This window comes from Halichoeres trimaculatus, unplaced genomic scaffold, assembly GCF_033239565.1.
Source record: "Halichoeres trimaculatus isolate MK-OKI-2021-1 unplaced genomic scaffold, fHalTri1.1 fHalTri1_scaffold_2, whole genome shotgun sequence".
NCBI classification, from domain to species: domain Eukaryota; kingdom Metazoa; phylum Chordata; class Actinopteri; order Labriformes; family Labridae; genus Halichoeres; species Halichoeres trimaculatus.
The window spans coordinates 31,135,076-31,162,982 of record NW_027437180.1 but is presented as its reverse complement, the minus strand read 5'-3'; the positions used below and the strand labels follow the sequence as shown (position 1 = coordinate 31,162,982).

Genomic DNA, 27,907 nt, shown 5'->3' with positions numbered 1-27,907 from the left:
AGTGTTTGCAGGGAAATAAATCTTTAAAATGTGTGAAAAACTGAAAAGGAGGAGTATATTTCATGCACTGACTGATGTTTGGGTGGGGGGTGGGTGGCTCTCATGGCTGACAGCCAAACAAAACAACTGTTTGGATGGAGATTGGACTAAAAGTGTTAGGCAGAGTACTTTGGAGGCAAGAAAAGATGGGAGAAAGTCGATGTTATTGAAGTATTTGAGGATTAATTTAGCCCGTACTTGTGTCTCGGTAAGGTGCTAATGGACGGCATGAGGGAGAAGAGAGAAAAGGAGACAAAAGTGAGTTCATACATTCAGAGAAACATCTCTCAGCAGCTACACAAATCAACGTTTGCACAGTAATTGGAGGCCTGATGAAAAATGTTGAACAAAGAAACTTTGTCTGATTCTGAAAATCAAAGTCTGTTTTTTTTCAGGGCTTCATTGTAAACCAGCAGCTTTTGTCCGCGTTGAATTCATAAAACACAGAAAAAAACATGAAGACGCACCTCACAAATCACAGAAAAACGGCTTATATACAGTCAACGTGCAGTTACACAAACTACACACACACACACACACAGACACACACACACACACACACACACACACACACACACACACACACACACACACACACACACACACACACACACACACACACACACACACACACACACACACACACACACACACACACACACACAAGTCCCAACTGATGCAGACAAAATTTATTCAAAATGAGGCACACACTGAAAAACCACATTCACCACAAAACAGTCCAAACATTTCATGGCTCCCAAGTAGCTTATAAAAAATACAACAAATCATATAGCCTGCATCTATAGCATCCAATAAATAAGAATGCAAACTTGTTACGCTGTTTCGATAAATCATCAACAGAATTTCCTCTCTGCATTTATGTGCAGTGAGAACTGCCCAGTGGGTGTCCTTTGTGAAATATTATTGCAGTATGATTGATCGCCTTACTTGGGAGCCATAATAAGGTGCGATCAGATATGCAGCCAAAAGTGTAAGAAAGCAGCAAACATTTGAAAATGAAATAAGCATGCAGAATAAAAAGGATGCAGTGAAACTTGAAGTTAACTTTCCAAATGTTGGAATAAAATGTTTGAATGAGGAAAATCAGGCACACCTTGAGTGTTGTACATGCCCACGGCTGGGTTGTTATAGACTGCCGAATCCCCCAGGAGAGTGTTATAAGGATTGTTAGTACCATGGGGACGAAGGAGAGCATTAGTTATAAGATGATTAGCCATGGCTCCTGGTACAGGCAGATAGAGAAAGGGAGAGATAGAAAGAGAGGAAGAGCCAAGACGAGAGAGAAAGAGGGAGAGGGAAAGCAACAGCCAAGTCAAGAAAAAAAAAGAGAGAAGCATTCAAGAAAAAAAAAGAAGCAGAGATAGAGGTTGGAGGAGGAAGCGTGTAGATGTTGCAAAGTGGAAGTTAGCAAGAAGGAAAAAGAGGAGATTGGAAAGTGAGTGTGTGGAAGAAAGAGGGAGAGAGGAGGACAAGTAAATCAAACAAGCAAACATAGTTTGAGGTGAAAGCAGAAAAAAAAGCTTTACAGGTCATTCTGGCAGCCATTGCATACAAGCTGAGGAAGGGGGGAAAGTGACAGAGAGAGAAAGAGAAGAGCAGAGCCTGGAGAAGATAGTGCTGCAGTTCAATACGCTTGAGCAGAGTAGCATGACTTCAGGAGAGTTAATGGACAAAGAGGCCACAAAAAGTGCTCTCAGTGCGTCTTCCTCCTTGGTGGAAGACAGATCATGGACACATAAGACACTGAAGAGAGAAAGAGGAAGACTAATGACCATGACAGCGCCCACAGCTCACCCTCGTGTTCAGTTCTGGAACGAATCAAACACCCTCTCCATATCACTCCTTCTGAGCCTGTCTCTGGTTTAGCTTTATATTATGGGTTGTCATATCAAGATAAACAGGTTTGCCATGACTGGAGTTGCTTATTAGAATGCATATTATCTGTTGCCTCTAAGAGAGAAAAAGTTTATTCCTCATAGAATTGGTAAACATATAGCAAAATGTTTCTTTCCATCTGAAGTTGGTCATAAAAATTGAAAGATAACAACAGTAAATGGGGCCAGATGTGAGAGCAGCCTGAGGAGCTAGTGAGAAGACGAGAGCCAAATGAGGACAGAAATATCCGTATAAATATACCTGCTGGGCTAAAGCTCACCTCGTCTGATAATACAATGAATTTATTAAGTTTAGTGTTATGATATTTTAAATGCACTGTATGTTAAAAAGTTCAATCTAGCGTCAATTAGCCCTGTAAGGAGGCGGAAAGTGTGATATCATGGAGGCTCTAATGAGCAAAGACTCAAAAGAACTGTTTTAACTGTAAGATATAAAAAAAACATTAGATTATTTCACTTGAGAGAAAAAAAAGGAAAAATATTTTTAAAATGACAAAAATTCATTCTCAAATCAATATTTAATGGATCAACATCTTGTGCCTTAGCTGGTTGCTGCGTAATGAGCAGGAAAATGTTTAGATACAGTCAGAATTCTGTCATTTTGGGGGCGGGGCATCCTCGTGGGCAATACTGCAAACTGCAGACTGCGAAATAGGATCAGATAAAAGTCATTGTATTCAGAAAGACTGGTGAAAATGGTCTCACAAATAACACTTAGTGCCTGGTTAAATCACCTCTGAAGTGACAATAGCTGCGTTTCCGTCACACTTTTTAATAAAACAAAATAAAAGCGATATTTCCGAAGTTTGGATTAAGAACAATTTCGCCTTGCCAGTGTTTCCATTACGACCAGAATTGCGCACAACTTGAGTAAAGTAAAACATAATGTCCGTCCGGACGCTGCACTCATGATGATGCTGATTCTTGAACATTAGGCTTTTTATTCATTGCTCACGCTGCCGTGATCACACTAACTCACAACAGGCACGAACAAATAACTGAATGAAAATCATCATCTCCAGCTCACATACTCTCACTCGAGCACACAGACCTCCGCCCCTCCCTCCTGCTGCTCTCTGACCCGCTCACAGCCGTCCATGCAAGAGTCTGTTTGTGTGGCAGTGGACACATACGAGGAGGTGAGGGAGGTGCGTTGTTATGACAACGTGACATTTTTGCGAAAACGGTGTTTCAATTGCACTTTTGCGAGAGACTTCAATATCGAAACTTCTGAAAAACCACCTCATAAGCGCGTGAAAACTTTTTATTGAAATTTGAGAGTTTTTCGAAAATGTGGCGTTTCCATTACCATTTTTTAAATTGCGATTTTTACGTTTATCATTATGTCATTAACACCAGTTGTTACCATGCTTTCTCACTGATCTTCTGACTATGTACGATGCCTGATTCTGATTGTTTGGTTGTTCACTGACATTATGTGAAAGAGGTGAAGTAAAACTGTATTTTTCTGTATTGTTCAGCAGCAGCAGAGTAAACTTTTTTGGGATGCCAACTTTATCTGCTGTGACAAGGTGGTTATACCTGTTCTAACTCTGTATATCTGAGAGGATAAGGAGGAGTAATGGCCTATAAGTTAAAGAGTGTGCTTTTAAAGAATGACGCCTTTGGATGGCAGACAACAAAATTGATTTGCACTCTAATAAGCAACTGGTTATCTTTTAAACATTTGAACCATTACATGAAGTTTCTCTGACTCTTAAGTTTTGAGTTTTGGCTCAAAAAAGTACCATACCAACTTATTTTAGAACACCATAATCCAGTGTTTGAGGAAACCATAGGTCAGTCTATTCTTGTAATGCCTTATTAAAACCTCCCTCTCAGAAACATGAGGTTGGCACGCAGCCTGAACTTGGCAGACTCAACTTAGTTCCAGGTAGAAGAAGTTAGAAAAAACACAGTGGAAGCTCACTGAGTGGCTGCCTTGGCAGCAGGGTTAGTTTTCTACTAAAAATGTAGAATGTTCTAAGAATTTTATCCTAAATATCTATATTTGTCTTCTTGGAGGGGATGTAAGAGTACGAAGGAAATCACTCATACTATGATGTCCGTAACACTAAAATAAGACTTGAAAAATATAACACATTTGAGACTTGAGAGTGTAAAATTTGACTTCAAAGTGAAAAGTTAAATTAATTCCTTCTACATTTTACTTTCCCTTAGTGTTTCAAGGGTTCAAACTCTCCTCAAAATATTCCATTTATTCCACCCCCGTTCGTATTGACAAAGACACAGTATGCAGTCATTTCAAATCTAGTGGCTAAGTAGCTCTTTGCACCACGGTTTACAGCGTAGAAGCAAAGAGGAGGAGAAGAAGGTGGTGGGGGGTGTCTTAAGGCCTGCCTCGCTAAGTGTGTGATAATTCAGACGCTGACACACACCGTGTCTGCTTTAGCATCAATCTGTCATGCTAACAGCTTATTAGTGGCCTGGAGGAAGTAAGGGCCACGCCTCGACTTGGAGACTAACAAACGGCGGTGTATGCAGGTGTGCGTTCTACCGTGTCTGTGTATCAGAAAGTCCAGCCATTTGGGTGTCTATGTCCTCATTACCCTAGCCCTGAGACGACCATACTCATGAATCCACTCTAACAGTGGCTCACTCCTGGGAGGACAGCAGAAGACAGAGCAGACTGCAGCAGAAACACATTCACCTGCTGCTAGCTTTGGTTACAGCTCCATCACAATACCAGACAAGCTAGGCTGCATACAAAGATTCTTGTGTAGTAAAATGTCTAACTTTTACTCTACTTTAGTACTTTTTAAAAGCAGTAACTCCCTCTTAACAGGAACACCTCCAGATTTTGTCTAATAAAACGTTAATCTGAGGCAGCTATGCATAATTTAAAGTACAATTAAAGGGACCATTGGCTTTAGTGCAAGACTTGCATGCATACTTTAACTTAAATGCTAAAAAAGATGACTATCCTTTGAGAAAGGGTACAGAAGCCCTCTTTAGCACTTTGTAGATTTTTAATAGAGGCAAAAACTGGTTCATGTTTCAGTTTAGACAAGAGTCTGCTCCTAACTCTCCTCTTGTAATGTCGTCTTTTTGAAGCAATAAAAAGAAAAAATGCTATTAACACTCTTTTCTGCTAATCTCCCTCCTTTCAAAAACACAGTACCATTATCCAAAGTTTAGACTCCTACCACTTCACTAAATGACAGTGTGTGCTGTCTGAGCCCCCTGCTATTAGTAAAGTTGATATGGTGACAGTGATGAGGATGCAAATGGTAGGTATCCCGTGGTTACCTCTGTTGAGCGTGGCAGAGCTGTTGATGTCTCCTGTGATGAAGGAAGACTCCTGTTTCCTCACAGTGTCGTTCCACATCCGCCTGATACGACTCTGTACACAGGAGGAAAGAAAGCAAGAGAGGAGGGAAGGGAAGGGAGGGGAGGACACAGAGGAGAAGCAAAAACGTGGGGGAGGAGGGGGTAAAAGGGAGGTGAAGGGACAAGTCAAGGGAGGAAAAGAGGTGACGACAAAAAAAGGGTAAGAAATAAGGTAAAATAAATGTGATATAAACGGGGCGTGATGTGCAGAGGAAGGGGAAATTAGTGCGGGAGAGGTTGTAAAATAAAAAGCAAAGCAACGACCAGCAGGAGAAGAAATAGGTTGGGAAAAGTAACCACCTGTCAATGTCATTTACACCCAATCCACCTGTGTGCCAGCATCAATGTATAAAGATGTGCGCCAGGGTTTGGGTTATCTCACTTTCAGGTTTGTTTTTTAAGTCGAAGTAACGAAAGTGTTGACAGATAACCCAAAACCCTCACAACGTGCTCCACTCTCACCTGAGAATCTGCTGTGCTGTAGCGTCCAGGTGTGCAGGCAGGTAAGCTCACCTGTGAGCCTGTGGAGTAGCGGCCTGGGGTCCGCGAGGTGGTGGTCTTGCTTGAGGAGGAGAGAGACGTCTCCACGCTCTTGCCGCTGCAGCAGTGAGTACGCAGACATTTGCCGTACTCTTTACGTACCTGGACAGCAAGAGGTGAATTTTTAAAAACAGCAAAGTTTAATTCTATCATCACAAAGTAACTTACAGCTTTGCCTGTTTTAAAGAGTTGATCCCTTTCCCAACATAAGCCTGGATCATAGATTAATACAGATTCCTTTGATGATAATGGAAAGCAGTGAAAGGGATGTTTGAAGGAGAAGTGATTGATGACAGACTTCACATTTGCAGAAATATCTTGAGGATGACGCAGCCTAAGAGAAACAGACTGAAATGGTTCAGGTTGAAATATTGCCCTATGTAACTCCTCTTTTGCGTATACTTCCCTGTGCTAACACTGTCTCCATAAATATGTAGATGTTAAAGGATTAACTCCATAAAAATTCCCCGTATCACCACTCGCCCTAAATGTTATCACTACTACACATCCATCTGAAATGGACATATTCCTTTGAGGGATATATGATGCACTTGTACACACAGAACATCTGCATTTAGATCCCAATCAAGTTAGAACAAATAGCGCAGTAATTGCTTTTTAACAAGCTTGTTGGACTGGCAGACGTGTTTTGCCACATGCTCTGTTTGAACAGCTGTGTGCAGAGTTGCTCCATGCATCTTGGGAGAAACTGGGTTGGGCTTGAGCCAAAGAAAACCTCAGCACTGTTCTGAGGACATCTCTCAGGATACCTGATCCCTTGGCCTCACACATACCTAAGTACAAATACACACACCAACACACACAGCACTGCACTTGTTTACAGGTCATACACTTAAAACTAAAAACTCTCTGTGGGACCGCTGCCAGACAAGAGTATTAAGCGTTTGATGAATTTTCTTTCCATATCCAACCCTTCTTCTGCACTTCCAGGCACTGACAGTGAGTGTGTGGGAGAGCCTGAAAAAATATTCAAGGATGTGTAGGCTCTTCCTGGAAGACACTCATAATTCAAATATAGGAAGTGATCCATGTTGTATGTTCCTAGAAATGTCCCAGAGCATTGTCCAAGGGGAGCAGTGTGTTAGCTAAGGTGAGACTGATGCAAGGGGATCATGTCTGAATCTCTTTTTTTTCCATTGTGTGTCTTTCTCTTTAATTGTATCTTTGTTATGCATACAAAAAAAGAATTTATTTCTATATAAATTCGCATATCAATGTTAACATATCTAAATTGAGTGTGTTTCAGTTGTAACCAGAGGATTCAGATGGTGCCTCTGTTTTGAAAAATCTGGAGTTTGTTTCTCCGTCTCTGTGTAGTTACTGATGTTGTATTTTTGCACTTCTTTTTACACTTTATGTGTATTCATGTTTTCAGTTTGACAAGTATAAGATCGCACATGAAGTCAAAAAGGAAATGTGTAATGCATGGTCTTCAAAATGGGATTTTAAAAAAAGCATAAATAATATTCATGAATCGTTAAATGGTTTTTAAAAACTGAGCTATGAAATTGGTTAAATTCATCCTATGTTAAAAGAAGTTGTTAAACTTTAAAAAATGTTGTTTAACTCGGACTGATTCTTTTTATCTTGTGTATGTTTCCTCTTTGCACTACATTCAGGAAACACTCCATAAACTTTCACTGCTATGTAGATGACACTCAGCTTTACTTGTCAATGAAATCTAAGGAAACCAACGGCCTATCTAAACTTGAAGCATGCCTCAAAGACGTAAGGTCCTGAATGAGCAGAAACGTTTTACTGCTGAACTCAGAGAAGACTGAAGTCATTGTTCTTGGACCTTAACATCTCCGAGAAACAACATCGCTGCCTCGGACGACATCACCTTGGCTTCCAGCACCACTGTCAGGAACCTGGGAGTTCTTTTCGATCTGGACCTTTCCTTTGATGCTCACATCCAACAGGACGGCATTTTTTCATCTTCGTAATATCAAGAGAATTAGACACATCTCGTCTCAGAGCGATGCTGACAAACTAACATTAGACCTGTTAATGTTTTTGGAAAGTGTCTTGAGATAATGTTTGTTACGATTTGGCACTATACAAATAAAGACTGATTGATTGAATTAATTAACCTGTAAACTGATGATAATGCACAATGATTAATTCAGCAGGGTCGATCTTATGATCTGGGATCGATTGCTCTTGGCTCTGCACATCCTGAGGGCTGATTTGCACTGTTTTCTCTCATTACAGTAAAAGTTTACATTAAAGGAAACACCATAAATCACTCTCCTGATCATTTAAAGGTGTGATTACCAGCTTTGGAAAAATCAACACAAGAAGGTGATGACAATAAAGCAAACAAATCTCAACAAGCAGGACTGACTGGAAGATTTCAGCAAGTTGTTTCAGGTTTTAGGACTCCACCTAATGATGAAAACTTCCCTCCCTGTCATGGGTTGAACAGAAACACTGTTAGACTGGCAGCTCAGTTTGTTACCTGCTGCCACGAGGCGAGACTTACAGTGAATCAGAGAGACAGGAAGGTAGCGAGAAAGAAAAAGTGAGAGGAATGAGCAGCCAGTGGGGGTTACTGACTGACCAATCAAAGCCGTGACAGCTCGGCAGATATTCCTGGTGTCCCTGCTGATCAGTGCTAGCCTTGGTGTGTATGTGTGTGTGTGCGTGTATATGTGTGTTTGTTATTGTTGTCCACCTGTCACATGTCTTGTCTCTTTATGTTCAGCTTTGTCTCAGTTTGTCTTCCTCACCTTCTTCTGCAGTATGCAGTGAAAGATGAAGATGAACATGCCCTGCAGAGAGTTGAAGATGGTGAAGAGGTAGGCCATGATGACGGTGCTTTCGTTGATGTACATCAGCCCGAACGCCCAAGTCAGACCAAGAAGACACAGCAGGGCTATGGCACCGATCACCCAAGACCTATGGATGAAGAATTCTGTAAGTGTGAGTCCAACGAGCAGTATCAACATTCAGAACACAAGAAGAAAGTACAAAAAAGTATATTATGAATTCTACATCTAGAAGGATAAGGTTTCCCTGTTAATGAAAAGCCAAGTTTGCTGCATATGGGAGCACTAGGCGGGAGAAAGGGGTTAGAGAGGGTTCATTTCAAGTCCCAAAGCTGTGGGAGTGAGATGGAGAAAACAGTGGGAGGTTTTGCCTCAAAGAATTATACTCTTACAGAAAATGGGAGAGGAAAGATTGAAAAGTAGATTGCTCATTTAGATGAAATCTCAAACAGGGAAGGAGGAGGTCATAAGTTAGCTGACGTCAGCGAAAGAAAGTTAAGCACACAGGACTTTTTCTAAGTTACATCCAAACTCTATCACTGCCTCTGCCATGAGAATGAGGCAGAGGTCGGAAGATGTTTTTAGGGACAAAAGTAGACACTGAAGTGTCAGTGTGCCTATACCTGCTAAATGGAATTAAGTCAAAGTTTTAAAGGCTCTGGACCTCTATTTTGAATAAATTCAGTGCAGGAATGAGTCACAAAGGCCAAATGTCGGAGAAATTTGATGGTGTCGAGGCATGTGTATGCATTGTAAGATGTCCCCTGTGTGTGAGTGTGTGTGTGCAGCCATGTGAGTGGCTCCACTGGGCAGTAAGTAGAGGGACATTAGAGCCATTATAAATGACATTTCCCACAAAAGGTCACAGTTTCAGGTCTGACACAGCCGTGAAGATGCCTGTTAATTTGATTGGCTGACCGAGCAGTGATCACCTTTCTTACAAGGGATGGAGACGAAAAATAATTCCAAGAGAGTTAGGAAAGGAAGGAGGAGGGGATGAAGAGATGAAGAGAGCAAAGGGGGGCGATATTAGGAGAGTCAGGAGGAAGGCAGAAGCAGAGAGAGGGGAAGAGTAAGTGAGTGAGACTGGGGTGATTGATTCGATGTTGCCCTCTGTGGCACCATTCAGGCGAGACAGAACCTCCAATAAAGCTCGTCTGACGACCCTCTTCAATAAAAGGGTACACTCATCCCTCTCCTTTCCATCCCTTCGTTTCACCCCCTCCTCCAGTGCTCCCTTGAGTCATGGCTTTTTCTCTCAGCTCTGTTTGCCCTCATTCACATCACACCGTTGGAATATTTCAATAGCACATAAAGTCTATAGGTCACAGGAGCTCACAAATCACACGTCAACAAGTAATTCAGCTCTAACAAGGAGGGTTAATGGTTAATTCAGGGGTATGCACGGAGTCTAGGTAGGTTTCTACAGACAAATCAGACGACAAGCGAACCAATCAAAATGTCTCCAGGATGAGGAAAAGCTTCATGATTGGAGAGTGGCCTTACCAGAGCCAATCCACAACACAGACAACGTATGATGGCAGGGACTTAAAGAGACAAAAGAAACAAAGGGAGGAAAAATAAGAAGAAAAGGGCATGATGATGATTAACAAGTAAATGAACCACTATGAGACATGACTAATGAAGTGAAATAGATTAAAATCTATTCAGCCCAGAGTGCTCAAATTGAAGTAGGAAAGCCATTAAAATGAAGGAAAAAAAAGTTCTTTAAGCATCAAATTTCAAATCAGTCTTCAATTTTCATCTTTCATTGAAGTTTTTGATCACTTTTTCCTGAGCTGCTCTAAAGCAAAGATCATCTGGTTTCATCTTTATTTCCTCAACTTTCTCCTCTTGATGTCTCAGTCAAAACCAGCGCCATGAAAGAAACATCATGGCGATATTTAAATGATAAAACAGAGTGAGACACTTTTTTCTCCTTTCCTCTGTAAGGCACCGAGCTCTGAGTCATGACATATTGTTTGAATTAAACTAAGCCTTTTGTCTTGAGCTGCAGATGACAAACAGCACAGTCCTGATTAGCTAGCTTAGCAGACAGAGCTTCAGTGGAGAGTGGAAATGAAGTCATATTTTAGTGACACTCGCCAAGGGTGATATGAGTAATAATGGATAGACTGGGAGTAATAATGTGATGGATTTAATGGGGGGCATCTTGAAATGGTGTAAGACAGAGTAGGAATGTGTTTGATGTGACAAGCTAACACAAAGAAAGCTAATGAAAAAGGTTTTACATTGGGACAAATATCACTTTATTGAAGAAAGTCAGAAACTGGATAACAACTGGCTAAATAACTTTTTTGTGTTATTTTTCTTTTTGAATTTTGTGCATTTCTATGAGTGTTATTAAACAGGCACTGGAACTGGTGGAAGTATCATTTTAAGCTTCAGACAATTTCACTGAGACATGGTCTGGATACTTGTTTATCTTATGTATGACTTTTAAATGGGTTGAGGTACTCCAGTGTTTCCTGTGTTAGCACTTTGGGTTTTTGAGGGGTTTCAGTGAGGAAGTTTTATGTTTGTTTCAGAGTTACAGTTTGTAACTGTAACAGTGGTGTTTAGAGGAGCCTCTCTAATTACTCACAGCTGTCCATCATCAGTGGCAATCAGCGGCTGCTCTTATTCTCCGGCTCTGTCTCCTGATAGCTGCCAGTTCCAGCCAGCCACTAGTGGTACCAAGGCTCTCATGCTGGTAAGCTGCTCAAAGATTTTCTAAGTGTCTCAGTAGAGTTTGCTAATTCTGTTTCCTTTGCCTTCCAGTGTCCTCCAGACTTCTCTCTCTGCACTTCACCAACTCACCACTGTTCAGAAAGATCCTGTCTTCAGATCCCTGCTCCATCACTCCTTTGTTTTTGTTTCATTTTAAATAAATGGTCTTTTCCACTACTACTTGTCTTTATTTCACTTTTAAATCCAACTGAGTAATTATCACAGATTGCTCAAGAAATGTCTGTCTACTTGTAGATCACCTTTATGTTCTGGCGTAATGCTGGCTTATATAAATGCTGGCTTATATTAATATAATATTCTATTAAAACCTAAATGTTGCACTTTTTTATTTGACAAATTTTAGCTTTGTAGTTAAGTTGATTTCTTTTTTAAAGTCTCTTTTTTAGTTCAATCCTATTTACTTTATTTTTACCTTATTTATATTCTAATTTTTTATTCATTTCAAATTAATCTCAGTTCATGTTGTTTAGTTCTTGTGTTGCATTATTATTATTATTATTATTATTAATGGAGTTAGCTTAAGTTCATGCAAGACACAGAAGTCATACGCCCAGCTGTGATCACAATCACAGCGTGTGTCTAACGACAAGGCGGCATATTTAAAACATGTCTTCACTCTGTCTTATCCCTGCTGCCTCTTTGCTATAATTCCTCCTCCACCCCAGCTTCCTCCTATTAAGGCTCTGAATGTATCCTATTGATCTGTATGCATCATTTTAATCTGTATATACGTATGGGGGTTTTGCTATGCACTCCCTGGAAAGCTTTAGCAGGCTGCTCATCTAACCCAGGGAGTACTCTGAAAAGCAGAGCTGTAGAGCCAATTCTAACTGTATCCATTTGGCAATAAATGGTTCAATGCATGACAAGAGTGTTCCTGACTGAATTATTATTATATTGATCTGACACTAATCCATGTTTATTATGCGCTATCATTACAAACCCCCAAAAAACACTGACAACTGCATGTAATCCACGGTCCATCAGTACACCCAGACAGGCAACACTTGAGCATACATGATGAACAATACCATAACATGAATGATTTAAGAAATGCCCAGGATTTAAGTAAAAGCGTCTGGTTTTTAGGAGGTGCCTGATTTCATTATTTATTACATTGCTGTGAGTAAGGACAGGCAAAAGAGATGACTGCAGCCGCAAGAAAACAAAGCCAGAAGAGAAAATGAGATCAAGCATTCCCACCTATGTAAAATCAATTCAAGGTCGAGCTGTTTATCAGACTCTTACAGAATGGCATCAGCATACTTTAAAAATATTGTAATGTTTGTTCATCAGAGCAACTCCAATCAGTTGTTTGAGAGTCAATGTATTCCTGGAGTATATGAGATGTAAACAGCTAAAGGAGGGAACAGCTCTGGCAATAGACCCCAGCATCATTAGAGAAACTCCCTGACAGTGTTTAAATGAAGGTAAATACAACGATAGATTCCTCCAAGAACTTAATTATAATGACCATGCACTCATGTTTGCCAACTCAAAGCTGTATCCAAAAATCCTGAGATAAATTATTTACAAGTTCAAGTCTGCCGATATTTATTTGTCTAAACAAGCTACTTTAAGAGTTTCACAGTCAAGCACGGGAAATGGTGCTAGTGATGTCAACACCAGCCATCAATAGTAGTCATTTGAATATGTGCCACTGTGTAAGTAGTTTATCTGTTAGTAGGCAGTTTGATTTTTAACAAGTTCAAAAAAAAGAAACAGAAAAATATAATTACATGTTCACACAAAGTGCACAGTATTAGGACTCCTGGCGCCACAGTGTTAAACCTACACGAGGAATCATGTCCATTAGCTCATTAGGAAGATGTTTCTGAGGTCATAAATTAAGTGAGAAGCCCATTCATTTTCCCATCTTGTTTATTTTTTTGCAACCAGTGGAATCCCCTTCCTGCTGCTCTAAAAGCATTGGCTCTACTATTAAAACAAGAGGCTTCATCCACTTCTTACATACACTCCATGCTCTCATCTTAATGCTAAGCTAAACTGACAGGCTGCTGGCTTCAGCTGCCATATTGACTGGATGGACATGAGAGTGCTATCAATCTTCTGATTCAACTCTCTGCAGGAAGGTAATAAATGTATTTCCCAATAGGCTGAATCATTCCTTTAACTTAATCCAAGTCCACAAGCATGCAGAGTCACACCCATTTTCCAACCCAGTGCTGGTGTGACAGCACGCATGCACTTACTTGATGTTGTCCAGACATCCAGAGTCTGGTTTTAGGATGGCTGTGTGATGAAACATCTTATACAGAGCGATACCCAGGAAGATAACATTGAGCTGAAAGACACAGGAAAACGGGCGTGTACAAGTTAATATTCTGCAACAACAAGCCTAATTAAAGACACAATGTCACCACAACAACTCACTCATAAACAGTGCATATCATTTCATTCTCTTTTCCTGCTGTAATTGGCTTGGGGGACACAGTATCAGCCCACAATCAGCATCTCTTTATGTGCTCAAAAAAAAAGCAGCTTGAGCATGAGGGAAAACACAGCAGTCATTATATCCATTGAGGATCATTGTTACAAAAGAAATCCAATTCTCACTGATGCTGTCTTTCCCATCGGCCTGCTAATGCATAGACAGGGTGGTGTTATAATGACTGTCTGGGCTGGTGTGCTGGATCTCTGAGTCTGTATATGTTACCAGTGGGCAAAGAGTCATAACAGAGAGCAGTCCCACCTGCACTGCTGCCACTTACAGCCTCGGTTAGATCACTGATAGCCTGCCTGACATTCCCTAAATGAGTACAGAGCTTCAGTGTGCGCTGACATTCACCTAATTGGGAACATCTCTTTTCCCCAAACCCTGCCTTTTTTATATATTTCTCCTTTTTCTGTGCCAGTGTCTGCCTAGTCGTCTAGCTCTATTTGTGTCTCTGTTTACTTGTTCAAGGTATGCTGACTGAGACTGCTCTTCAAAACAGTGCACTGACTGATGAAGCATCAGTCATTGACATTGGCTGAGTTCATTGACAGTGTTTGCCTTTCTTTGCACTTTAATTAGTTTGAGGTAATAAGGCCAGGGGGAAATACTCTGTCTGGATTATCAAAAAGGTTGCTGACATCAACTTCTCTTAGTTGAGTTATTATAATCTGCCCCTTTTTTAACTATGCCATACTGAAATCCTTCTTCGCTGCAAGGAAATTGGGGAAAACTTTAAGAAGATCAGCAAATAATGTAATGTAGGGAGTTCCAAAACTGATAACAATAATTTCAGCTGATATTGATACTGATAAACTCCAATACTAGTATTTATTCAATCTTTATTCCTAAAAGGGGCTGTAAGAACTTTTCACTCAGCATTAATTACAGTCACATCTTTGGCCAAAGTTGGTACTCTTTTTCCAGGACAAAGACTCTGTTTCCCATGATCACCTACTGTTGTAAGAATATGGCTCTTGTCAAAGTGTGCATTTGAAGCAAATGAATGGAGATCTGTCTTCTGTTTAACACTATTTTGTTTGTTCATAACGCCTTGTGTACAGGATACAAAGCAACATGTTGTTGCGTGTTTATTTAAAGTAACAAAGTGTTATTGTTTGAAAGGAGACAAGAAGCAAATATTGTAAAATCAGCTTTTACTGTAGTTTAGTGCCCAGTTCACCAAAACAAGTCCCTGCTGTAATGCAACAATGCTGCATCTGCACCAACATGTAGCAGATAGTCTACTCTGACACTTTTTCATGTGTGTATGTATGTGTGTATGTGTGTGAGTGTTTATTAGGGATGGAACGGTTCACAAAATCCACGGCTTGATTCTTAACACAGCTTTGGTTCGGTTCGGTGTGCATGTTGTTGTTTTTAACACCCCAGATTACCATATACCCTAATAATCCACCATTAACAGATTATTTTCAATCAGTTATATTTTTAATAGTCATGACAAAAAAAGAAAGAATGAGGCTGTTTTCCATTTGAAACGTCATAAAAGCTGAGTGAAATATTGCTACTTTCAACATGTCAACTCCTCAGTAAGGAAAGTCACTATTGGCTGTCTCAGAAGTCACTAAAAGTCACTAAATGACTCTGCTGTCTAATTTGAATAATAATCCAATTGCATGTTACTGTCATGGGCTCTGTAGGAGAGAGAAATAACGTGGGAGAGACAGAAAAGCAAAAACATCATAAATATGTTTAGAACGACAAATTAACTTCTTTCTGTCATTCTATGTTTTTTTATGTCAAAATATCAGCCCCCCTCTTTTATCTGGGCTGGGGACCGGTAGAAGTGACCATAATGAGACATGCACTTGCGTGATTTCATCTGCTGCGAGCGAGGAGGACTGTCTCTGTGTTTTGGACAGAGGAGGGGCTCACAATAGCACAAAAAAGTCATAGGAATTGTAGTCTTTAAAAACTCACCAGAGGGGTCTGAAAAGTCATTAAATATAGTGACAAAGCCTCTAAGTTGGCAACACTCAGTCACGGTTTTATCCTCCACTTTTTTACCACTGCCATCAGAGCTCACACTGAATCAACAGTGCCCTGTGACAACAGAACGACTCAACGCCACAGGTACACCCTCCAACTCTGTCTTCTATGCTTGTCATGTACACAACACACACACTTCCCTGCTACTGTTCTGCTGTACTCCTCGCCTTGCGCATGGGTATGATCAGAGCTACATATTCACTTCAGACTGAGCTGTAAAATAAAGAAAAAAGAAAAACACAAACCAAACAAACCGAGTGAGGAAAACCAAACGGTACCGATTTTTTCCTTAAACCGTTCCATCCCTATTGTTCATGTATCTTACCATAATGATGAGTGTAGCAGGGCCTATAAAGCTCCAGATGAAGTAGGTATCCAGTCGCAGCCAGCATCTACAGAAACAGAGATGGGAGGGAGACAGAGGATAAGTGAGTGAGAGAAAGACATCATGCATGACAAACAAGGGGGGGTGCACAGGGATTAAAAACATGCTCCACTCTTAGATGGATGTGGGGTGGCAAGGATTTACCATCAGAGAACAGGACATGCATCACAGTGACACACACCTATAAACATACGCACAGCGCACAAAGAGGCATGGTGGGGGTAGAGAGCAGTACATTACATGACATACAGTATATCAAATGCATAGAGGGATAAAGGGAGGACAAAAAGGGAAGGAAGGGGGGATTAAGAAAGTGAAAGAGATGAAGAACAGTAAAAAGGTGTTGCAGGATGAAGGAAATAGACTTTGCACACACCTCAAACATACATCACACAGTTGTGGGAGACAGCCAGGGATGAGCACCCGTGATAAATAAACCTTTACTTCCCCCTTAGGGCCCAGATATATGACATGGCCACATCCTGTGCTAGCACAAAATATGACATGCCTGAGTTCATTTGAATACTGAGTTATGGATGCAGCCCTCATACAAGGCTATTTATGGAGTCTGGGAACGGCTGTGCAGAGGTTAGAGGGGAGTAGAGGGGCACACACACACACACCAACCTACACACTCAGAGTTTTAAGGCATGCATGACCACACATACCCTGCCGCACACACAGGTTCATTTCTAACCACAACCTTAGCGTTGGTAGTAAAAGATATACTGCTGTATGCTAAATTATATCACCAGAAACATCTTCACTTATCATCCTGCTGTAAGCCAAGGAGAGAAGAAGAAGAAAAAAATGTCCCAGAGTGCCCTCCACTGAGGTCAGACCCGACGGGTTGCAGGAAAAAAAGAGGTGCCTGAGAAAAACCACTGGAGCAAAATGGCCGACTGATTCATGACCAGCTGCTTTTGAATTATTAATCTTTCAATTTCCACCACATTAGAGAGTCCTCCATTATGGGTCCCTGCTTGTGTCACTGTATCCTCCATTAGGGCTCCTTTGCTAAGTCATTGCAACCTTCATTATGGGGGGTGAATGAGACTCAGTGCCACTGGCTAGTGTGAGAGAGAATGGGCTGCGCTTTGTGACAAGGTGACACAGCAGGGATGGCAGATGATATTTTCAGAGGTTTTGTCTCAATGTGTGATGTCAAACATGATAAGTGGTGGCATTTCAAGGCTGGATTGATGAATGAGTCATACGATTTATTTTGCGCTCTTAAGGAAGAAACTTTGCTTTAAAAATACTTCTCTCACTCGACTTCTTTTGAGGTGCATGACGAAGGAGAAGGCAGTTCAAAGTAAAAAAAAAAATTGACTTTATGAGTGAAATATTACCTATTACCTCCACTGTTAGGGTTTCATCTCTTTCTGGCCTTTTTAGTGCTACAACAGTTGATACCATGTATTATTTCCTATGCAGAGTCACATGACCAGCTGCACGGAACTCCTAATCAGTGTGTGACATCATCACAGAACTGCTGCAGCAGGGGAAGGATTAAAATTCACAAAAGTTTAGAAACAACTGGTTATACAGGCCAGAATATTGATCTAATCTGTGTAAAAATATAATATTCTTGTAGGGACTTTTGTCAGGAATCCATTCATGTCATTTTTAAAGCTGTATGAGTTTTACTTTTTTGTCTAGAGGCCGAAATGCAGAACCCCTTCGCAAGGTGGAGGCTCCAAGCCAAGTGATTCTAATGGAGGGACCTGAGAGGGCTTCTTTGGGGAACACCGACTTTGGTGGCGCGCCATTCGAAAACCGGGTCCTAAGTAACAACTTTCATAGAAGCTTTTGTAAAGCAGGGACTAGTCTGTCATGTGAGCGATTCTGGAGCCAATACCACAAAAATGCAGCGAAACTTATTTTGAAAGGCAAATTGCTGGCTTCCTGTGTGAGATAGGGCCATGGTGCCAGAACTTTTTTTGTGCTTCTCAATGAGATGAACATTTTGACATTGGTTTCATCTCTCTAGGGCATTCCTACCGCCCGTTAGAGCCATCTTAGTGTGATTTTGAGTTCCTGGGTGGCACTATTATGGGATGTTGGAGGGTTATGGTTGGTATCATACTGAAATTTTCGGCGCTCATAATGTCTGTGCCAATTTTTGGTGAGTTATTGAGCATGTTCAGGGGAGCTAATAAGCGATTTCCTGGAGGCGGGGATAATAAGAAAGAAATAGACAAAAAACAATAGTTTTTCTCGCTCTTGCTAGAAGGTGCCCTCATTCTTTGGGCAAGGACCCTAGAAAAGCACTTCACTTCATATGTCTGTTTGACAAAAAGCTTTCATCCAAGGAGAAGATAGCTAAGAAAACTAACACTATGATGTCACCTGATTATTCATCCAGAGCTTGGCATTCACAATCTCATGTTTTAATGATCATCCCACAATAAAATATTGATTTCAATAGCATAAGGATTGGTTTGGGCTGATGCTACAACACCGCTAAATTCAACCTTTTCCCCAGTTTGTGGAACACTGTGAGGTCTTAGCTACAAAGAGCCCCTTGAGCAGAGGAAAACATGAATGTTTGAGCCTGTGAATCATTTAACAATCCTATAGTGTCCTGTCATTTTCCATTCTCTATATGTAGAGGCTCATTTATAAGCAATAAGAGGCAGACTTTTTACCTACAAGGTTTTCAAGGAAACACAAAGACCTTTTAAGCCATTATGATTTCATACAGTCACAAAGTAGAGGAGAGGTCACTGACATGTATAGCAGACGTATACATTAGGTGAATATTATGCACCTTATATGCATAAATAGTTCCTTTCAGAGACCAGGAATGATTAGAGTAGACTGGTCACCCATCTGAAAATGTTACTGGGTTCCCTCCAGTGTTTTTGTATGTGGCTCATTATGATTTATATATTTAATATGAATGAGAGCCCTGCTTCCTTTTCTTACTTCCTGTGTCTCAGCTTGAAAGCATCGAGACAGCATGAACACGACACCATGTGCTCTTAATGTATGCCCTCAACCCACGCGCTGCTCTTCTCTCCCTCCAGGGGGAACCAGTATGGGCTCCATCCCTTCATTCTCACACACACTCAAATCACTCTTTCTCCCTCAATCTGCCGCCCTGTGCACCGCTCCCTTTCCACCCGCCAGTTAAACCCTGCCATATTCACACATTGTCGCTGCGGTGCTCATGCAGGCACTCAGTGGTGTGTCCTCCCCTACTTCTCCCTTCTTCGCTGCCTCTCTCCCCTCTCAACCTCTCTGTGTCGATGCTTCAGAAGTGCCGCAGCTTGTCGAGTCCGCTGTGGCACATACAGCCAAAATGACAGCAGGCACTCGACCCTTTCTCCCTTGTCCTCCCTTGCTCCCATCATCCATCCATCCTTCCTCCACGCAATGCTCTCTCTCTCTACCACCACCCCTCCATCCTTACACTCGGTCGGTGCCGTAGCTCCTGTAGTCCACTGCGGCGGAGACAGCCACTATGACAGCCGGCACTCCGTATCCTGCCAGGTAGAAGTACTTAGTCCTAGAGTGCTCGCTCTCAAACACCTCAACCAGCATGATGTAGAGCTGCACGCCTTCCAGGAACATCCAGGTGAAGGCTGCCAAGAAGAAGAAATGGAGCAGGGCTGCAAAGACGGCACAGGCAATCTGTTGAGATGAGAAAAGATGAAGAGGATTTTAAAAAATACACTAACACCACACAGAGAATAACACTGAGGAAATATTTAATCTAGTGGACACTTACACTGATGAGAAAGAAAGTGGGAAAAAGACACAAACACTGCAGGCCATAAGGGTATGAGTCAGACTCAGAGTAATCATGTATCATATTCACATGAGGAAGAAAGTGTGAGAAATTAAAGAATGGCTGCTATTACTCAAAAAGACAGAAAGCAGATAGAAACAGATGGAACTTACAACCATAACATATTAAACAGCGACTACAGGTGACAGAACGAGTCAAAATCCTGATGATAGCAATATTAGCTGAATCTCTTTCTCACATGTGCATTTATGTGAGATGAAAAATGAGTAACTATACGTGACACGACACAGCTGCAGATTCTGCTAAATGACAATTTTAGAAAAAGAAAGCAGAGCTCTTTAAGAAGGAGGGAAAGAGGGAGAGAAAGAGAGGTTTGGGAGGACAAACTATTTGGGAGCACTTGAAGATACTAAATGATTTTCCCAAACACCAAGGACGAGCAAAACTGAGGGGAGCTGCAGCAAAAATGACTCAGCAGCTTTTTATGAAAAAGACAACGCACAGATAAAATTTGACACATTTTAGGGAGCACTTAAACAGGCAGTTACATCACTTTAGATAGGACTTATAAAGTATATACTGCTGTATATATAGAGAGGGGGACTATTACAGACTTTGAGTCATAAGGCGAGCTGTATTAAGCAAACCACGTATCAAAATATTGATGAGGTCCAAGCAAAGTCTTCATTTGCAAATATCACCACCTGATGACTGTAATTTTGCAATGAAACAGGTAACAGGGTTTCATTTTACCTTTTTAGCGGCCAACTGAAAAATGAAAGACTAAACAAGAACGCAAGAGGGAGATGAGAAATACTCAGAAACAGAAAACAGCGATCCAAAGTGAACGATAGGGAAATAAAAGAGAGTAATCAAAGCAAAAGCTGCATTAAAAATGTAGGCAATAAGACGGGAAGAAAAGAGGGGTGCTTAAGAAAAGGAGGCGAGAGAAGAATGAGTGGTTAGATGTGGCCCTTCATGGATACGTTCTAATCCAAAGAGTCACTCCTAAATCATTGAATGGGAGAGCTAACAGACTTTTATAATGGAGGGGTTTGCAGAGAAAGACAATTACCTAATGTCTGAGAGACAATGACTTGAGGGGGCAAGGGAGTCACTCATTTCCATTTCTAATGATCACGCAGTGTTGCTAACTGACAAGTGCACACACACACACATACATAGGTAAAAGAAAAAAAAGGAAAAAAAACACGTCTGCTCATGCAAAGTCATTTAGATTTCCTGCTGGAATTACTGGCTTAACCGGCAGCAAGCAAAGTGACGCTGAGGAAGTTAATGGAGGTCACAAATAGTCACCAGTAATTAACAGGAGAATGGTATGCACAAATAAAGCGGCACACATTCATACAAAGAAACATGATCCCTCCCACACAAAAACACAAACACACAGACAAAGACAAATGTGGGAGCCTCAATGTCAAAGCACATTCAATTAAATGGGTTTAGACTCTTCATTTGCAGTTAAAATGAGACCAATGTGAAGGGCTAATGCTGCTCTGTGGCTGCCTGAACACTGTGAAGGAGATACAGGATGCAACCATAAGTACTTCCACAAAATCTAACTTTTTTTTTTTTTTTTTTTTTTTTGCATACGCCAGTGTGATGGTACAACTGCATGTCCAAGTCCCTGACAATATATGCTGATTACATTTGGGAGACCTTGCCCAGAGGAATTAAAGGACAATGTCTCATCACAGTATTTGACCCAAAGGGTTTTATATAAGAGCCTGCCTCCAAGTCCTAATCCATGATTGGCATATTGAATGGGAGAGTATGGATTGAAGAGCATTGGCTGTGACTGGAATGCAATGTCAACTGATGTTTAAGCAAAAGCTGCAGTACACATCACAAGAGATGAAGCTTCCTTCTGTTTAGAACACTTACATTTAAGGAGGTTATGTTTTTGGGATTGTTTGTTTGTCTGTGAATAATGTAACTCAAGACGTAATGAATGGAACTGGATGTAATTTTCAGGAAATGTTCATAATGGGATAAGGAAGAAGTGATTAAATTTTGGAGGTGACCCAGATCACCGTCTGGATCCAGGGTTGTTTTTAAAGGATTCTTTATCATTGTGACATAGGGCTGTTTTCACCATATGTGCATATAACTCCACCATATATAGTCGGATTGCTTTGCAAAACAATATAAAACAAGGTCACCATAATATCTGACAGATGTACAAGTATGATCTAGATCCTGGCAATATTCTGGTACTAATATCTGGAATGTCAAATATGTACTGGGTCATCATAGTAGCAGCAGACAGTCTGCTGAAAGAGAGTATAACATTAAAGTAAGACTTAAGTGTTGCGTGATAATCACAATTTGTTTGGCGGAGGTCTGCGCTCTTTGAGTGCTTTTCTAGTTAATAGTAGCTTTAGTAACTGTAGCAGGATGCTTCGACACAAAAGTATTTCTATTTGTTTCCATCAGGAACATTTGAAGTTGCAGGTTGATGAACTAAAAGTACACATTGCTATTTCAAATGTAAAAATAAAAAACACACAATTTTACTCAAAATTAAATGAACAAACTGTTAGTTAAAGCAGCCTCAGGCATCAGATTGAGCTCATGAATTGTAATTTACGTGGAACAATTCTCAATCTCCACTGCCCGTGAACTGGGCACACACGCCACTTTCGGTTGTTTAACAAGGTAATGCCTCAAGCCCTCAGCTAACGAATGGGTTTGTTTGTCCACAAGAGAGGTCAGGTAAGGTCTTTTTTTCCACCTAGCTGCACATTCTCTTATTCATCCTCTTTTTCTGCAGTTGTGAGCGGCAAAAGCTGAGCACAGTTCCACATGAACAGCAAGCGTCACGCCTCATTAACTGTAAAGGAAAGTCCCAATCTGGTCAGGTTTGGGTTGTGGGAGAGAAAAACAGAAAATGACAAATTAGGGTTTAACTTGTGGAGTCTGCTTTAGTTTTATTTGCACAAGGCTCAATAGCAGCAGAGAGCAGAAGCACTTTTGAAATCACACGTTAAGAGTCTATTTGAACAAATCAGCCTGCTTCTCTAAAGAGGGCATCACTGATACAAGCAGAGGGGCTTTGAGAGGTTCGCCTATTATTAAAAACTACTACAACCATCGAGATGTAGAGCACGCATGGTGTTCATTTAATGCAAAGCTGACTCTGAAGAGCTTCGGGTTTTTTAGATTCTCACTCAAACATGCTATACAGCTCATTCACATTAACACACTAACCCAGAATGAGCACAACCACCTTACATCAGAAAACTGTCCGTCCTAATGTCCAGATTTAACTGTCCCTGCAAAACATGACATTTTTATAATATGAACAAAGAAAAATTACTCATCTCTTCAAGCACTTTTACAATCACTATCCACGATAAACACTGCTACACCACTCTAAGAGAAATCAGGATCCATAATACTGTTTACCGAACAGGACAGATTCAAACAAGTTGATTTTCCAGTCCAGCAGTGATGTGTGCTCACTCGGGTCCTGTCTAAATCAACACAACAGCATTCTTTTGGCAAATACAGGTTGAACCCATATTCACAATCCCGCCTCACATGGGCTTTGTTTGTGAACGTGTTATTATTTTACAAACATCCTCCTCACAACCACAGGGATTCCCTGGCAGAAGTGATAGACTGCAGCAACGATAGCCTGAGGGGGGGAAAGACTAACAAAAGCAACTGAACACTGAAGCACAGCATAAATATAACCTCAGCTAAAAACAAAGCTAATACATGAGCTGCAACACAACATCCAGCCAAGAAGCAAAAATCTAGTTCTTTAGTTAATTTTTCTCTGTTGCACCTGGGAGCAGACGGGAGGGCAGACATTTTTGTTCTCTACATGCTTATTATGTTTAGATAACCTAACACAGAAGAATAGCCTCATTGCTTATTGTTATGGTTTCTAACAAGGTTGGCCATCTTTCCTAATTTCGCCTCAAGCTGGAACACAAACCATCCGACATCATGTTAAACTGTGCTTTCTGTAAACAATGCCAGTAATTTATGAGACATGGTTTCATCATCCAGGCTGCTTTGGATACACATGTAAGGTTTCATTTGACAGCCACCCAGACTAACTTCTGTTTCCCATTTATTCTGGGAATACTGCATGCAGCAAATCTGCTGTTTCTTATTCATGTAGTGGCAAATGTGGTCAGCCTCAGACAGCAAGTTAGTAAACATTTCACAAATTTATTCTGCCAAAGCTGCAGTCTGATCACTGGTATTGGTCAGTGGACAGTTATACCAAAGCTGCGCCAAGACAGAATGAAAAAACGGATAACTGCCTTCCGGTTGTACGCCTCTGCCAAGCAGACAAGTTTGAGAAAACCAATGCTCCACTCTCTCCAGAGAGGACAGTGGAGATCATTTTCTGTGCAAATTATTCCCCTGAGGAGAAATTTTTGATTTGCAGTACAGGGATATGTAGAAATCAAGCTGATCTGACGTGACTTTGTTAAAGTTTGCTGCTCCTGTTCTGCTGTACGTCTATTATCGAGTAAATTCAATGAGATGACAAAAAACAGAGGCCCATTCCTTGGATGTGTTCATGTCAAGTAAGTTCAAGCTGGAAAACTCAATACAGAACAGGAGTCACTGCTTTAAACATGACTATGACTGCAAAGTTGCCGTAGATACCAAAATGTGTGTGTGTTCCAAATTCAATTTCAACGTCAGAGAATTATTAGTTTTAAAGGTGAACATTCATCACAATTCATTTAATCAGAGTGTGAAATATGGCAACATTTTGGCTTCTTGTATCTGAGTTCTAGTTAGCCAAAAAAGAAATTCAGCCTATTTATTTAGGCACAGACTTTATCTTGTGTTTTGCAGTTTTTTTTACAATGCAACACTAAGAGGCACTGTGCATGGTCATGTATCCATATTGAAGATTATTGGCAAAAAAAATGTTGAAAAACTCAATTTAATTTTTAATGCCCCAGATTCTTTTTACTAGGTTTACCAAGTCCTCATATGAAGGATTTGTATCAGAGACTGCTATTTATTATTCTCATATTTGCTGCTCAAATGGATTGATAATACACCATCTACATTTACAGGATGGTACAGATTATTCCTTTAATATCATTCCTATGGAATTTCTTACTTTTAGGGTTAAATATAAGATTAGGGATTTTTTCATTGGGCCCTTTTTTTAAGATATGCTGGTAAAAGACTTACAGATGTCATCTTAAAGAGGATGATTGATTGCATCCCTCAAAGTGGGCAAAATGTCAATCCTGGGTCATAGGTCTGTGAGGAGTTTAGAACTAGAATTTTCCTTTTTTTCTCATTCTTTTCTTTCATTATTTGACTTTGTAAATTTAACCTATCTAGTTTCTTTTTTTTGTTTTGGTTTTTGGGTGTGCTTGGTCTTTGTTTTGCCCCAGAGTCGATGTCCTTCTGTCGCGGTGCTAGGGTATTGAGCTGGGAGCAATTAGCACATGGACACTTTGATGCTGACATTTGGGATTGTGTTTTTAAGGGTGGGATGTCTTTATCTGTTGTATGTGAGTGTTTGTTGTGGCCAGGGTTAACTTGTTTGTTCATTGTGATGTATCGTTGTATTGTTTGTGTGTTGGTCTAAAATTTGAAAATAAACAAAAATACTGTTATAAAAAAACTATGTCAAGATGGAAAAAAAAAAACAATGCAACACTAATCAAGACATCTGAGTCCTGATCATTGCATCTGAAAGCAACCTGGTCTGATGCTCTCCCTCTTCTCCTGCTCAGTGTTGCTTGTTTTCAGCCCCTTAACATCCTTTTGTCACACTACACAACCATGCATGATAATCACACCCCATCTAATTCTTATCTGTTTGTGTTCCTATCACTATGTTTATTCAAATAATTAATTCACTATTTGCCGTCTGCCTGTGATTCACTGCCTAATGCTGGAAATATGATCACTCCAGCATATTTTCCATGTGTAAGGTTAGTCATATTCATCTTATATAGAGTCACAAGATCTTATATTTTGACCAAATGCTTATCATGAGTTCAGGCGTACACTGCAAAAAACTGAAACCTTGCCAAGCGTCCTTGTCTTATTTCAGTGAAAAATGTCTTTTTAGACTATGAGCTATATTCACTTGACCAGTCCAGAAAAGTGTCTTGTTTCAAATTATTTAAAGACAAAAATAAGGTTTGAATTGCTTGTAACAACTTAAAAAAAATCTGCCAGTGGGGTAAGAGAAATGTGCTTGTCAAGATTAGAATAATGTCTTAATAAAAGCACATTTTTCAGACTTTTTTACTTGTTTCAAGCAATTCAGACCTAATTTTTGTCTTGAAATAAGACATTTTTCTGGACTGCTCAAGTGATAGTGGCTGATGTTAAGTCTAAAAAGACATTTTTCACTGAAAAAAAACAAGAGGTTCGAAACAGATTTAAAGAAAGTCTCACATGGCATTGTAGAACTTTAGGACAAGCTTTGCACCGTCTCATTCACACATAGAACCCGCGCAAAGCCCCCGCCCTTCCTACCGGCTGATCAGCTCTGTTGATCCCGACCAGGAACAGTGACTCAGCGATAAAGAGACTGATACACAGGTTCTTATGGATGGTGTTGCGGTCACTTTGCAGTCCCCGGAAGAAGCAGAAGGTGAAGATGCAGATAAGCAGGCAGACTAGCGACAGCAGGATCCCCACCCAGGTGATTACGTCCAGGAGCAGGTCATGCATGCTGTCTGCTTTCTGTGGAGAGTGGAGGAAAAGAGGACAAGCCTGAGTGGACAATTAAGCACTCTTTAAAAGCATCTATGTTTAGCCTCAAATTGTTGTAAACACACACGAGTCATCCTGTGGTAACATGGAGCATACTGCAGGAGCAGACACTTTCCTCTCTCCTGACTTATGTGAGTCAGGCTGTGTGTCGCTGAGCGTTCAGGGCCACAGTGTTACGCTGTGTTGCACAGGTGTGCTGGCTCTATCCATCAGTGTCCTGCAACCTGGCAGCCAGAGCAATGTTCAACACAGCACTGCTGTGATGGATCTACTGCTCAAACCCCCTCACTGTGCTCACTAAGGGCTGCCAAGCCAGCTCTGACCATGACCCCTCTGGAAGTAACACACATCCTTTGGCCCAGAGAGGGACACTGGGTGTCACGCAATATTCAGAGTTACACAAGCTGATTTGTGAGGAGAAAGGAAGTCTTAACGAACAAAAAAGGAGACAAAGAGTACTTATCCCACACACAGCAGGACAATAAGGTTTTATACACTGCCTACTGTAGCTTGAGGACATCAAAATAAATGAGCTGTCTTCACTTTCTGGTCAGTCAAATATCATTTTCACACAAAAAAGGGCTTGCAGCTTTTATCTCTGGTGTGAGATTCTCTGCTGAGTTTAAGCAAAACTCCATAACTGAATACTTGAGATCCATATTTTCTGTCAACCCAATGCCATCACCAGGCTTGACGAATCAATTGTATGACTCTCTCTGCCAAATGTCATTACTCGCAGCAAGAGAGTCTGGAGATTTCAAATCTATTTTCCAGATGTTGGGATCTCCTCCTCTTCCTGCCTTTTACATTTTTAGAAACCGTTGGCCAGCCTTGCCAGCCATCGCTAATCAAATAACGAAAAAACAGAGCCCTGATAATACCCACCCCACTCGCCCAGTCGGGGAAGGCAAAATAAACTCCTACCTTGACCTCCACGTGGGCCATGAGCACTGCAAAGCTGGTGAGGTGTGTGCAGGAGCAGCTGGTGTGTGTGCGATTCGTTGCCAGCAGACGACAGTCCTGTGTCGACCAGAATCCCGTCATGGTGCGTTTGGAGTAGCTCCAGAACGAACAGTTGGGATTGAAGTTCTCCTCCGAATGCTGGGAGCAAAGGAGGAGGATGAGGAGGAAGAAAGAGAGAGATGAAGAAAGAAAGAGAAATGAACC

At 40.9% G+C, this 27,907-nt stretch overlaps 1 protein-coding gene across 2 annotated transcripts in view; it reads right to left on the bottom strand.

Annotated features, from left to right (window-relative positions):
- adgrl3.1 (adhesion G protein-coupled receptor L3.1) overlaps positions 1–27,907 on the bottom strand; it is a 138,600-nt gene that overhangs the window by 5,387 nt on the left and 105,306 nt on the right. Inside the window, exons 16-25 of one of the 2 annotated variants that reach the window (XM_074687372.1) lie at positions 27,665–27,841; positions 26,501–26,710; positions 19,658–19,878; positions 16,180–16,246; positions 13,603–13,694; positions 8,600–8,768; positions 5,769–5,948; positions 5,226–5,319; positions 1,154–1,192; positions 238–255 (exon numbers count right to left, since the gene is read on the bottom strand). In XM_074687372.1, the coding sequence (XP_074543473.1) occupies positions 238–255; positions 1,154–1,192; positions 5,226–5,319; positions 5,769–5,948; positions 8,600–8,768; positions 13,603–13,694; positions 16,180–16,246; positions 19,658–19,878; positions 26,501–26,710; positions 27,665–27,841 (1,267 nt within the window). The remainder of the gene's footprint in view (positions 1–237; positions 256–1,153; positions 1,193–5,225; positions 5,320–5,768; positions 5,949–8,599; positions 8,769–13,602; positions 13,695–16,179; positions 16,247–19,657; positions 19,879–26,500; positions 26,711–27,664; positions 27,842–27,907) is intronic. The other variant, XM_074687381.1, reaches the window with a different exon arrangement.